The sequence below is a fragment of the Cuculus canorus genome, chromosome Z (assembly GCF_017976375.1).
Source record: "Cuculus canorus isolate bCucCan1 chromosome Z, bCucCan1.pri, whole genome shotgun sequence".
In the NCBI taxonomy this organism is placed as follows: domain Eukaryota; kingdom Metazoa; phylum Chordata; class Aves; order Cuculiformes; family Cuculidae; genus Cuculus; species Cuculus canorus.
In genome coordinates this window covers 60867144-60880071 of record NC_071441.1, presented here as the reverse complement: position 1 = coordinate 60880071, position 12928 = coordinate 60867144, and the positions used below count along the sequence as shown (strand labels likewise).

The following is a 12928-nucleotide window of genomic DNA, read 5'->3' as shown; positions in this document are numbered from 1 at the left end:
AGTTCTTAATTAATCATTGTCATTACATATACAAAACAATTGGTCCTTAACAAATCCGTCCCAAATGAGTTAGGAGCACACAACTCAGTGAAGCTGATGCTTTGTAGTTAGCACTGATGGCTGAGCTCCTTGGTGCTCCTCAGTCACCAGGGCCAAGCTGATCAGCCATGAGAGCTTCTTGCAGGCAGTTTGCCATCTTTTTTCTTTATTTAGTTGATGTTTTATACTCTCTGTGCCTGATCCAAAAGAAAATGAAGTTATCCGTATCATCTGCTTTTGGTGACTTATTGTGGAGATCAGGCCATTTTGTGCGTTTTGCTTATTCTGCAGGTGCAATCAGACATGGTACTTGCCTGCTCTGCAAGCATCTTGAACCCTGTGCTCAGTTTTGGGCCCCTCAGTGCAAGGACATTTTCTGGAGCACGTCCAGAGAAACGCAACGAAGCTGGTGCAGGGGCTGGAGAACAAGTCTTAGGAGAGGCGGTGGAGGAAAAAAGACCCATCCCAAAGACCACGCCCACTGTCTCCCATTCCCGCATCTTCCCTCCAGAGCACGCCCCTTTCCCAGAGACCACGCCCCTCACTGACCCTCGCCCCCTCCTTCGGCAAGGAACTCTCCCCACCTCTTCCCCGAGGCCACTCCCCTTTCCCTGTCCTCCACCCGCCCCTTTACCCACTCCTCCTCCGCCCCTTTCCCATAGGCCCCGCCCCTTTGCACTCTTCACCCCGCCCCTTTCCCCATAGCCAAGGCTCCGCCCCTTCCCCAGACTCTCTCCCCTTCCCCGAGGCCACGCCCCCTTTTGCGCCCGACTCCCCTTCCTCTACAGGTCCACGTGTGCAGTAGGGCCGGCCGGCGGAACAGGAAATGACATCACTCACCCGGAACCACTGGGGGAGCGGGGTTCTTCCGGTTTTCTGCGCGCTCTGCGGGCTCGGCCGTCTCGCCGCGCCGCGCCACGCCACGCCGCCTCCTGTTGCGCTGCTCCCGCTCTTTTTTCTGCCCTTCTCACCGCTTCCCTCGCTCCACTCCGCGCCAGGTGATGCCACTGCGAGGCTTCCCGGCCGTGGGGCCATTGCTGGTGCTGGCGCTGGCGGCCTGCGCCGCGCGGGCCTCCGAGATCACCTTCGAGCTACCCGACAACGCCAAGCAGTGCTTCTACGAGGAGATCGCTCAGGGCACCAAATGCACTCTTGAGTTCCAGGTAGTCCTGACGGGGGAAGCGCTGGTGGAACCGGGACGCCTGCCACCCAACGACCCTCCCCCCCCGCCCCGGAGCCCCCCGCGACGCCGCCTGGGGCGGTGCTGGCGGGGGAGCGTCCTGCACTGAACAAAGGGAATGCATATGGAAGGCTGCCTGGCAGAGGAGGATCTGAGGGTACTGGTTGACAGGTGGATGGATATGGGCCAGCAGTGTGCACAGGTGGCCAAGGTACCACTGGCCTGTATCATAGACAGTGTGGCCAGCAGGACCAGGGAAGTGATTGTGCCCCTGTACTCGGCGTTGGTGAGGCTGCACCTTGAATCCTGTATTTGCTTTTGGATCCCTCACTATAAGAAAGACATTGAGGGGCTGGAGAAGGTCAATGAAGTCAGAGAAAGGGGTGGAGAAAAAGTGTTATTGGGAGTGGCTGAGGGAACTAGGGGTGTTTAGCCTAGAGAAAAGGAGGCTGAGGGAAGGCTTTGTCACTGTCTGGATCTCCCTGAAAGGAGGTTGTAGCGAGGTGGGTGTTGATCTCTTCTCCCAAGTGGCAGGCAATAGTATGAGAGGAAACAGCCTCAAGTTGCACCAGGACAGGTTCAGATTAGACAGGAAAAATTTCTGAAAGGGTTCTCAGGCACTGGCAGAGGCTGCCCAGGGAGGTGGTGAAGTCACCGTCCCTGGAGGTATTCAAACGACAGGTGGATGAGGTGCTCAGGGATCTGGTTGAGCAGTTGAAAGGCATGGTTGGACTTGATGATCTCAGAGTTCTTTTCCAATCAAAAGTTTCTATGATTCTGTATTTGGTTGCATGCTGCTTAGCTGCTCTGAGCTGGTCATAAATTGTATCATAGGATCACAGAATGTCCTGAGGGGGAAGGGACCCCCAAGAGTCATGGAGCCGAACTCCTGGCCCTGCACACGATGACACCAACATTTGCATCTCTTGTCTGAAGGCATTGTCCAAATGCTTCTTCAATATCGTCAGGCTTGGCAGCGTGACTGCTTCCCTGGAGAGCTGTTCCAGTGCTCCACCACCCTCAGTGACGAACCTTTACCTAGTATCCAACCCAGTCCTCCGTGGCACATCTTTGTGCCATTTCCTTGGGTCCTGTCATTGGTCACCAGAAAGAAGAGATCAATGCCTGCTTCTCTTCCTTCCCTTGTAAGGAAGCTGTAGTTCATGATGAGGTCTCCCCTCAGCCTCCTTCAGGCTGAACAGACCAAGTGACTTTAGCAGCTCCTCATACAGCAGTAGTTGAAGGCAACGTGTATTCCAGCTCATCTCAGGTGATGTGGCATGCAGTGTGCTCCACGGAGTTTCGGGGCCTTTGAGGGTATTGCCAGAGTTCAGACCTTTCAGTTTGTCTGTCACTGCAGGTGGTAAAGCCACTGACAGGACAGCAGGAACGTGAGGGAGAAGTCATCCTTGATGATGGGAGTCACAGTTACCTTTGGGGCTTTTGAAGGGACTGTGTACTTCTATGATTTGACTTTTCTTATTCTTCTATGGTTTGACTTTTCTTTTTGAAGTCCCATGTATTTTTTTGTGCCTGGCTGCTGGCCTGTGTTTCTTATTTTGGAGTGTGTTGCTGCCAAATATCGTTGTTACTCTGTCCTATATGTTCTGATCCTTTCTTAGATACCTTTTCTCTAACCGTTTGTTTCTTGACACTGCCTAGTAAGTTTCAAAAAGTTTTCTTTGTGCAGTGCTTACCTCCCTAATTTGAAGTGGTTATCATTGGAGGTTGCTGGACAGATAAGCTTGCTATTGTCACTTTTGCCAGTGATCAGAACAGGGGCAGCATTGTTAAAAGTAAAGTCTGGATTTGACCCTTGGCCTGTAGACTGAAACACTGTGTGCATGTCCTTTGTCTCAAGCAGAGAGGAGACTCAAGCAAGCTCTGTGGGAAGGAATCCTAGGGGAACTTTGTCCTGTGGGGGTCAGGAGTTGATGGTCCTTATGGGACTCTTCCCCCTCAGGACGTTCTTTGATTCACCATGTATGTGTAATCTGGCCCTTTCAGGGTTTTTGATATAACTGAACATGCATGGCTTTCATGTAATTGGGAAAAAGCACACCCCTGTCAAATTTGAAATCGTCCTTCAAAAACAAGCTAGTTTTTCATTGTAGAAAATCTTGCTTTTATTTCTCTTCCAACCAGGTAAGCATTTCTTTATGAAAATCACAAGTAGATGAAGACATCCAAGGAGAGACATCCATATATCCAGACATCCAAAAATTGTTTTGCTCTTTGTATCCTGTCATGACATTTCTGGAAAAACTGTGAAGATACTGCTTCTGAATATTTGTAAAACTTCCTGTTTGCAGTGCAGCTACTGCTCAGATCTGTTGTTGTTTCAATTGCACCCTTAGTGTTTTTGTTTTAGTAACTTGATGCATCAGTAAACTCATGTAAGTTTAAATAATATAGTGTGACCCGAAGTACAGATACTCAGATACTAAAATATTCTCATGCCTTCTGCATAGATAGAAGTCTCCTCCTCCTTCAACACGCTTTATCTTAAAAGCAAAGAGTTTGGAGCAAGGATTAAATATAAAACTACTAGCCTGAGGGTCATGAGAATACCCGAGTTACAAATAACTCAGCTGCTGATTAGTCTGTCAGTAGAGGTGGGATGACTAGTCTACAGAGCAATATGCCGTAGACCAGTAATAACCTAAGCCTGAAAAAAACCTTGAGAATACCATGTGAAGTATTGAATCACTTGTAGGCGTTATCTGGATGTGCTGGTTTAGGGGGAAAAAATGCTGTGGATAACTGTGCAGGAGGGAGGCAGCAAACCTCCCAGAACATTGCTGTTTTCACAAGCACAGCGGAGATGAGCCAGGCTGCAATACCTGTTTTGCTGGTCAAATGTCATTCCTGCATCCTAAAGCAGCTTGAGGTAATCAAAGGAGCATGTCAGCGATCTCCTCCGTGAATCAGTTCCATGGAGGACTTGTGGTTATAGCAAAGGGTTGATTTATTACAGTGGTATCTTTGCAAGTTTCGTCTACTGTAGCCTTTCCTGTTGTACTATTATCTATAACAAAGTAACTAAAATTGGTCTCCTAGGTGGTTTAAGAGCATAGTTGAAGTTAAGTACCCTGAACCTAAACTATTTTGAGTGTCTTCTATAAGAAAATAGTTTTTCAGACTTGGTTTGAAAGATTTTTCAGATTAATGCATTACATTTTAAAACATTTGCTAAAGCAAAAAATTTTGCAGTGCCACTTGACAAATCATACTTCTAGAAGAAATGTAAAAAATGTCTCTTTTGCTGAAAAGACAATATTATGTTTTTCATTTTCAGGTGATCACTGGAGGTCATTATGATGTTGACTGTAGGTTGGAAGATCCTGATGGCACTGTGTTATACAAAGAGATGAAGAAACAATATGATAGCTTTACGTTTACTGCATCAAGAAATGGTACATACAAATTCTGCTTCAGCAACGAATTCTCTACTTTCACACACAAAACTGTGTACTTCGATTTCCAGGTTGGAGAAGATCCGCCACTGTTTCCTAGTGAGAACAGAGTAACTGCACTTACCCAGGTAAAAAGCTGTTAGGTGGAGGCACTGTTTCTTTCAAGTTTGGCTGCATTAGATGTTGATATCACTTTTGAAAATCAGTGGTTTGGGGCTCTTAAAATAATCTGAATTACTACAAATAAACTTTGTGAAGATAGGATTTATAGAACACAGAGCACAGCTGAGAAGGCATCACCAAGGGCATAGAGAAAATTGGGGTAATTAAACCTGATACTCCAGGCCACTGTCTACTTTTTTTTCTTGTTTGTGGGGGCATTTTGGTTATTTTTTTAAGGGAACTTCCTCTTAGTGCCGTGTTTCTGTGCGTCTTGATACATGGATTTTATAATCCACAAATATCCATGGAACAGGGTTTTCAGAATTTCCAAACTTTGGAGAATTATTTTAATATTTTAAATGGTGGAGTCTTTTTTGGGGAGAACTTAAGCTGACCTCTCATGTAAGTGCCATTTTTAAAATGGAGAAGCAAATTCTAGCAAAATAAACAAATTAACAAAACCAGCCATATTTAGGTCTTTTAGGTATTTGTCATTTATAAGACACTAAAAAGTGTCAGAACATTATTGCTGTATTCTCAGAATATTACAGTTTTGTACCACATCTACCCAGCCTAAAAATCATCACAACTTCCCTTGGAACATTTGCTTCATGAATTCCCACTAATGTTGTTACATTATAACCATTACTAAACCTCGCCTTAATGGGGCATTAAAGAATGCTGGACATGTTCACTGTTTTGCTGCTCTGAACTGTCTGATATAAATACTGCTTCCCAAATGCCAGTCTCACTTTTAATTTACCTCACATAAGTTTGCAGTAGCTGAGGTCTGTAATGAGTAGATAACTTGCTGTGAATTCGACTATAGCTTTTATCTCTTTGTTCTTGTCACTTTTCTGCTTTGCATTATTTTGAATTCCAATTCTTGATCCTGTATCTTTCTATCTCTCTTCCTTATTTTAGTCTTCATTCTGTTCAATCTCTGTGTTCTGTTACGTCTGGTTTTTCTTTTGCCAGCTTAGCATCAGCAGAGGGATTTTGAGAATGCAGAACATGCGGTTCCTGGGTCTAGCATCTCTGCAGTCCGTTGCAGCCCACAGAAGAAGATATATAAAAAAATAGTTTATCGCTAGGTTGTAACATACACAATGGAAATATGGTATTTGGGAAAAGGAAAAGTTATTTTTCAGAGTTCAACACATCTTTGATAAGAAGGATCTTGTTGCAGTGTTTTTGAGGCTTGGAGCATGACCAGATTGGGCAGCCTTTTACAGGGACGGTGAGGGCTACTGACTGACGGAAGATAAACTGAAAGCAATGAAGTTTATGTGAAAAATGATCAGCTCATAGAAAACTAGTAATATTTTTTAAATGAAAAATGTCAGTGAAGTTGGGCAATTTGCTAAGTATTTATTTTATGGGTTTGTTATGGAGCATTGGAGAACACTGAAAGATGACAGAATTGCCCTTTCTCCAACTACTTTTGTGTACAAGGCTAAGAAAAGGGTTTCCCGCCAGAAGAATATATTGAGTTTAGTAATGTGTATTTTTAGGATGTTGTACAGCTTGAGTGAGAATTATACAATGAAGAATGTCATACTTGTGAACACAGAAGTGTTTAACATATGCTATGTGCAATTTCATGTTATAAACTGTTGGTTTTCCAGGTATGTGGTGAATTGACAGCTTGGAGGTCACTAATATTTCAAAACTGTTTCTAGTGTTTGTTTTGAACCAAAGTATGTGTGAACTTAGTATTTGTGTAGTTTTCTTCAAAGCCCATTGCAATTTATTAAATCTGCAGGTTTAAATGCCTCTGTATTTAATACTCTGTTGCATTCCTGTGTATGGAGTTTGATTAATGCAAGTTAAATTTTACTGCTTTTACAATATTTCAGTCTGACTGCGTGGAGTGGACTGAGTTAATCCTTAGCTTGCAAAGTTACATGAATCGTAGTTTTAAGTATCAAGATGCGAAACTTCACAGAGAAAAGCAATATAAGGGTTCTTAATTCAGTGATGTCTTTTTTTACTTCTCTAGATGGAGTCTGCCTGTGTTTCAATTCATGAAGCTTTGAAGTCAGTCATTGATTATCAGACTCATTTTCGCCTGAGGGAAGCGCAGGGCCGCAGCAGAGCAGAGGATTTAAACACGAGGGTGGCCTTCTGGTCAGTAGGGGAAGCAATCATTCTTCTTGTCGTTAGCATTGGGCAGGTATTTCTTCTCAAAAGCTTCTTCTCAGATAAAAGAACCACGACAACCCGTGTTGGATCATAACTGGCAGTGGTAATGCTTCAGGTCATTGTGTGCTACTCATCTGTAAAAATTACTGTTCTCCAATTAATTGCAGGTACAAAAGATCTGAATATATGCAACATTCAAATGTGTCTACCCCTTATCCCTTAAAAATCACAAAACACACTCAAAATGTTATGAAAGGGACACATGTTTTCAAGTATTTAAAAAATGTTTGAAACTTAAGGTTTTTTTCTGATTCTTGTATTAAATAGTTGGCAGTGACTAGACTTTCTTTATTCCTACTGTTTTTAATCCAAATTGACTTTAACAATAAGATTAGCCATCTGTAGTAGGACTCTATAAAGTAACCCAACAGTTTAGTCTCTGATATGACAGCCAATATATATGAAAATTTGACTGTATTTTAATGTTCAGTCTGAGTATATTGGATTAGAGAAAGGTGATGAACTGTAGTGCACTGTTTTGATTTGCTGTTAAAAAAAAATAATCCAGTGATACCCTTTGCTTCTTTATAAAATTGTTGTAAGCTTGACACTACATCATTGTGCAGATTCTCCATCAGCCTGGTAAGCCTCCACCTTGAAAACTTGCTAAATTTTGTACTCGAGTATGATTGCTTAAACATCCATTGTTCTGTATTAAAACAAATGCATTTCCTCTTTTACAATGTCTGTTTTACTCACAAGTTGTAAGCTGAGACTACTCAGGAAATCCACGTTCTGCATAAAAGAATCCAAATCTCTAGTTTTAAAAAACATGCAATAAAATAGGAAATCTTACAACTTTGCCACTGAAACTGTACAGTTTCTGTACTCTAATGTGCTGCTACTGCTTTCTGGATTTAAGACCGGAAGAAACTTGGTTTGTCAAGCAGCACAGCACCAGCACTGAATGAGGTTATGTTATGTGTTAGGCACATGCAAAGCTTTTTACTTAATTGTTTTCCTAGTAAGAGGCCAATTTGATATTGATACTGCTTTACACGAGTGCTGTAAATTTTACTTTTCCTGTGTGTGGTGCACTGATACTTGATGGCCTTGTGCATCTAATTGCCACTCATTTTTTGGCTAGTTGTCAGGAAATATTTTAAATATTTCAGGTTATCTTTTTGGCAGAGTTGTAGTGACATTACTTCCACTGCTCACATCTTTAGTAGCTTATGTGCTGTAAAGTCTCGTTTTATTTGGATGTGGAAGATAGTAAATGTCTGTACGTACAAGTAGCTTGAATTGAGCTGGTCATAATAAGGCTAAACTTCAAATGTCTCTGGAGGAATAAATAGACTGACCAACTTCTTAAGTGCACACAAACTAAATTACAGTGAAAAAACTGTCATATATGTTACCAGCTAATTAAAAAGATGTTTCTTAAATAATTTCTCAGCAAGCAGAGAAAAGATGCTAAATCCTTGTTAACTGCCTGTATTATTTCTAGCAAAAGTTTGAAATTACATGTGACACTTGAGCAGTCTGAAGAGTTGATCTAAGATGATTTGATTTTAAAACCTTGTGATGGCTGAAAAAGGAAATGCACATCTACTCTCTGTTGTAAACTGAACAACTGCTGTTTTTGAAACTGAAGTAAAACCTCAAACAGCTCAACAATTATTTAAAACATGGGGATATTAAAAAGCTTAATGTATAATGCAGGATTATATGTAATGTTTTTCTATCCTGTACTGAATTTTAAATGCTGCAGTCCCATTTAAGGATGCAGGCTTCCCAGAAATAGTAGGGTTGACACTGATTAGAAAGCAAAAAAACCCAAGGACTTTATTCTTAAGATATAAATCTGTGCCTGCACACAATATTCTTGATTGTACCTATAGGCTTTATTCTTGTGTTTCAGCAACCAGTACTCAGTACTTCTTGTGCTGCCTTGCACACAATAATGAAGCAACTGGTACACTTTGGGTGCAAGTGTGGGATGAAAGATGATTTAATTTTGATATCTTCCACTGTCATCTTCTGAAGTTTGAATATCACTTGTGTAGCTTTAATCACAGCAGAAGAATTTGCTTTAAAGTTTGAATCACGTTGGGTTTTTTCCCACTGAGTTGTTCTCTTTGCTGTCAAAATGGATAAACAGCAGGATAAAAGACGTAATGGTTGACCGTCATGCACACATCTCTTTATTCTTTCATTGTGTTTGAATATGTGAAGTGGGACTGGTCAGCTCAATATTACTGCCACTGCAGGGGTTTAGTGGAGTTGACTTTTGCATTGAAGTTAGATATCCAAACCAGTCCTCTGGTGTCCTGCTGCATAATGTGCAGCAATAGCTTAAAAATGCCTTTATTTTTGTGTTATTAAAACCATGGCACAAATACACGTTTAAACATAGCTGTATATAGTTTTTAAAATAAGTGACTGAATAGGATATAATAAAACACATGCTAACACTCAGTGGGTGAAGAAATGCGTTGTGAGTTTTAGTTAGAGCTGCATCTTTAATATGTGGAAAGAATAATTTGTTTAACAGTGTGATACACAGGTAAATGGCCTGCATTAAAGGGGATATAACTGTTTTTAATTGCTAAAGGCCCTGGGTTTCAACTATTCCTTAGATGTTTTACGTTTACAAAACTTCTTTTCGTGTCCTGAAATGTCAGTTCTTCCTTTAGTTTTTTTTGGGGGGGAAAGTTTAGTTTGAAAAAGACAAAAGCAGACCCTGTGAATATTGTATGGGAAAATAAAAATTAATATATGAATATGGTCTGATTGTTTTGTTTGCATGTAGGAGTGGGGAGCATTATTCTTAAAAATACCTTTGAATAACAATTTAAGTAGTCGACTTGTATTTTAACACATCCCAGTTAATCTGCCACTGACAATCTTCTGTTGATAGATATAAAGAAGCGTACTGGTTCACTGCTGTTCATAGTTAGCTGTGCATTCAGGTCACTGTGAAAACTCAAGTTTCAGCAGGATAGTGCAGTTCCTGTATGTTTACTCAGCACTTTAGCAGTGCAGGCAGTAATACTCATAAATCTGTTCCTGTTAAGGTGGAATTCTGTGTTTGACTACAGATGCCAGGAATGATTTGGGATCTGCTTCATCTCTTCACGTTAATTCTGTAGGTTAATATAGAATCATAGAACCACTTGTCTGAAAAGACATTTGAGATTGTGGAGTCCAACTGTATCTGTCCAGTACTAAACCACATGCCTGAGCACCTCATCCATCTGTCTTTTAAACACCTCTGGGGATGCTGACTCCACCACCTCCCCGGGCACCCTGTGAGTGCCTAAGAACCCTTTCAGTGAAGAAATTTTTGCTGATGTGTTATCTGAACCTCCCATGATGCAACCTGAGGCCATTTCCTCTCGTCCCATCACTTGTTACTTGAGAGAAGAGACCAGCACCCACCTCTCTACAGACTCCTTTAAGGCAATTGTAGACAGAGATAAGGTCTCCCCTCAGCCTCCCTTTTCTCCAGACTAAACAACCCCAGTTCCCTCAGCTGCCTTTCATAACTTGTTCTTAAGCCCCTTCACCAGCTTCCTTCCCTTTCTGGACACACTCCAGAGCCTCAGTGTCCTTGTAATAATGGAGTCAAAACTGAACACAGGATTCAGGGTGCAGCGTCACCAGTGCTGAGTACAGGGTGACAATCCCTTACCTGGTCCTGCTGGCCACACTGTTTCTGATATAAGTCAAGATGCTGTTGGCCTTCTTGGCCACTGCTGTGTCGCGCTCAGCTGCTGTCAATCAACACCCCCAGGTCGTTCTGGGTCAGGCAGCTGTATGGGGTTGTGGTTTTCCGTGGGCGGGACTCACACTTGGTCTTGTTAAACCTTGAGAAGAGGTGCAGGCTTATGCAGTAGCTCAGCCGGGAGAGCAGCTAAAAGGATGTACTCAGTGCTGTGTGCAAGTTGTCCCAAAACAGCACTGCATGCCATGACTGAAAGCCATGCCTACTTGAAGTGCATGTGCAGTTCTCTAAATCCATATTTTTAAGCAATATTCTCATAAAAAGTTTGGCTGCCATGCTGTGGCTGCAAAAGTAGTTGAAAAGACCATAGCAAGTGTATATTTCTGATAAACTTGACTTCAGTATTATTTTAACATCCTTGGAAACATTAAGGGAATAGTAATGGGTAGTATAAGACTCATAGCTCGTCTGAAGCCTTCTTGGAAGCAGAGACGGTTACAGCCCAGCAGGAAGAATATACTGGGTAAGAATTCACTGGGAATATGAGAAAACATTCCCCATATTTCAGTGTACAGGAACAGGTGGTGACATATCTGTGACATAGAGTTTCCTCACAGAGACCAGTTCTCCTTCTCACAAACATACTAAGTCAATGAACCTTGTTTCAGAAAAGAAAGCGGAACTAGCTTATTTTTCCAAAGTGGAAAAGGATTGTATTTTTTTTTGGAATACTTGTGCTCCCATATTCTCTGAGTGAATGTGGTTTGCGGCTCTCCTTGACAACCTCCAATCTATTTTCTCTCCTGAAGGCTGCTCATGCTACCGAGAGAGGGCAGCAACCAAGCACAGAAAAAACCATGCCTATCCCTGTATTAGGTCACCTGAATTTATTTAAGGGATCGTTAGCACAGAAACTCTGTATATTAATGTTAGTTACCACTCAACACATTTAGCCTGCTGCCAATTCATTCTCACTGCAAAAGTAAACCTCTGAAGTATACTCTTTTCCTTGTGTTTTCCTTAAAACAGAAGAAATCAGCCTAAATGTCTGCTGAATAATTAAAAAATAAGTTTTGTGCTGAGGGAGTGTGGTCTAACAACACAAAGGGCTGCTTCCAGAATGCTGTGTAGAAGGCATAGATTCTACACCTTCATTTCTGTTTAGCAGTACTGATTAATATCTTAACCAGTGGGATCGAGTGCAAGTTTGCAGATGATACCAAGCTGTTTCACTGTATTCTACTGAGGGGTTACTAGTACAGCTACTGCAGTTTATAGCAGCTATTGTACTGTCCGCTTTATTTCAGGAGGTTACGTATAACCCTGTCATATTGTAGGTCGACTGAAAATAGAATTGACTATAGAGTAATCCTCAGTATCTAGTAATCCTCCGTAACTAGACTATAGTCTATTAACTATATAGTAATTAGACACAAGAGTCTAACAGACTGGTACTTCCTTTTTGAAACAATTGAAAATACTGTTTTTTTGGAATAATTTTTTGCATTTCTGATCAGAGAGAGAGATAAGAATGGGCAGAACAGTTTTGAATACCTTACAAATAATTTCCGATTTGCCAGCACTTCACAGTTAGTTCAATAACTGATCAACTCCTAAAACATTTAATACCTTTGTAAATTTGCAATATATGGCACACTAAGTACAAGAATCACATCTCTGCTTCTGTGAGTGTATATGCTTGGGTAAGATTACTTATTGAAGTTTCATACAGACAGTAATTTATAATCAATAATACATGCAGAATCATGGAATCATAGAATGGTTTGGGTTGGAAGGGACCTTAAAGATCATCCAGTTCCAACCCCCTGCCATGGGCAAGGACATCCCACCACATCAGGCTGCCCAAGGCCCCATCCAACCTGGCCTTGAACACCTCCAGGGATGGGGCAGACACAGCTTCCCAGGACAATCTGTGCCAGTGCCTCACCATCCTCATCGGGAAGAATTTCTTCCAAATGTCTAATCTAAATCTTCCCTCTTCCAACTATAGCCATTCTGCCTTGTCCTATGTCTACATGCCCTTGTAAAAAGTCCCTTGCTAAGTTTCCTGTGGACCCCCTTCAGCTACTGGAAGGCCATTATAAGGTCTCTTCTCCAGGCTGAACACCTCCAACTCCCTAAGCCTGTCTTCATAGCAGAGGTGCTTCAGCCTCTGATGATCTCCATAGCCCTCCTCTGGACCCATACCAGAGGTTCCATATTTTTCTGATATTGTGGATTCCAGGACTGGACACA

At 41.9% G+C, this 12928-nt stretch overlaps 1 protein-coding gene across 1 annotated transcript; it reads left to right on the top strand.

Moving 5' to 3' along the window:
* The first annotated feature begins 881 nt into the window (after positions 1-881).
* TMED7 (transmembrane p24 trafficking protein 7) lies at positions 882-9728 on the top strand. The gene is made up of 3 exons (XM_009562929.2): positions 882-1202; positions 4518-4763; positions 6800-9728. Exons 1-3 carry the CDS (start codon positions 1041-1043, stop codon positions 7034-7036), a joined length of 645 nt encoding a protein of 214 aa, XP_009561224.1. The 5' UTR covers positions 882-1040; the 3' UTR covers positions 7037-9728.
* The last annotated feature ends 3200 nt before the right edge of the window (positions 9729-12928 follow it).

What these genes read in the sequence shown, in the direction of transcription:
- TMED7 (XM_009562929.2), top strand. Translation starts at nt 1,041, where the DNA reads ATGCCACTGCGAGGCTTCCCGGCCGTGGGGCCATTGCTGGTGCTGGCG. An exon ending in AATGCACTCTTGAGTTCCAG is followed by an intron (nt 1,203 to 4,517) that starts GTAGTCCTGACG and finishes TTTCATTTTCAG; the next exon opens with GTGATCACTGGAGGTCATTA. An exon ending in GAGTAACTGCACTTACCCAG is followed by an intron (nt 4,764 to 6,799) that starts GTAAAAAGCTGT and finishes TTACTTCTCTAG; the next exon opens with ATGGAGTCTGCCTGTGTTTC.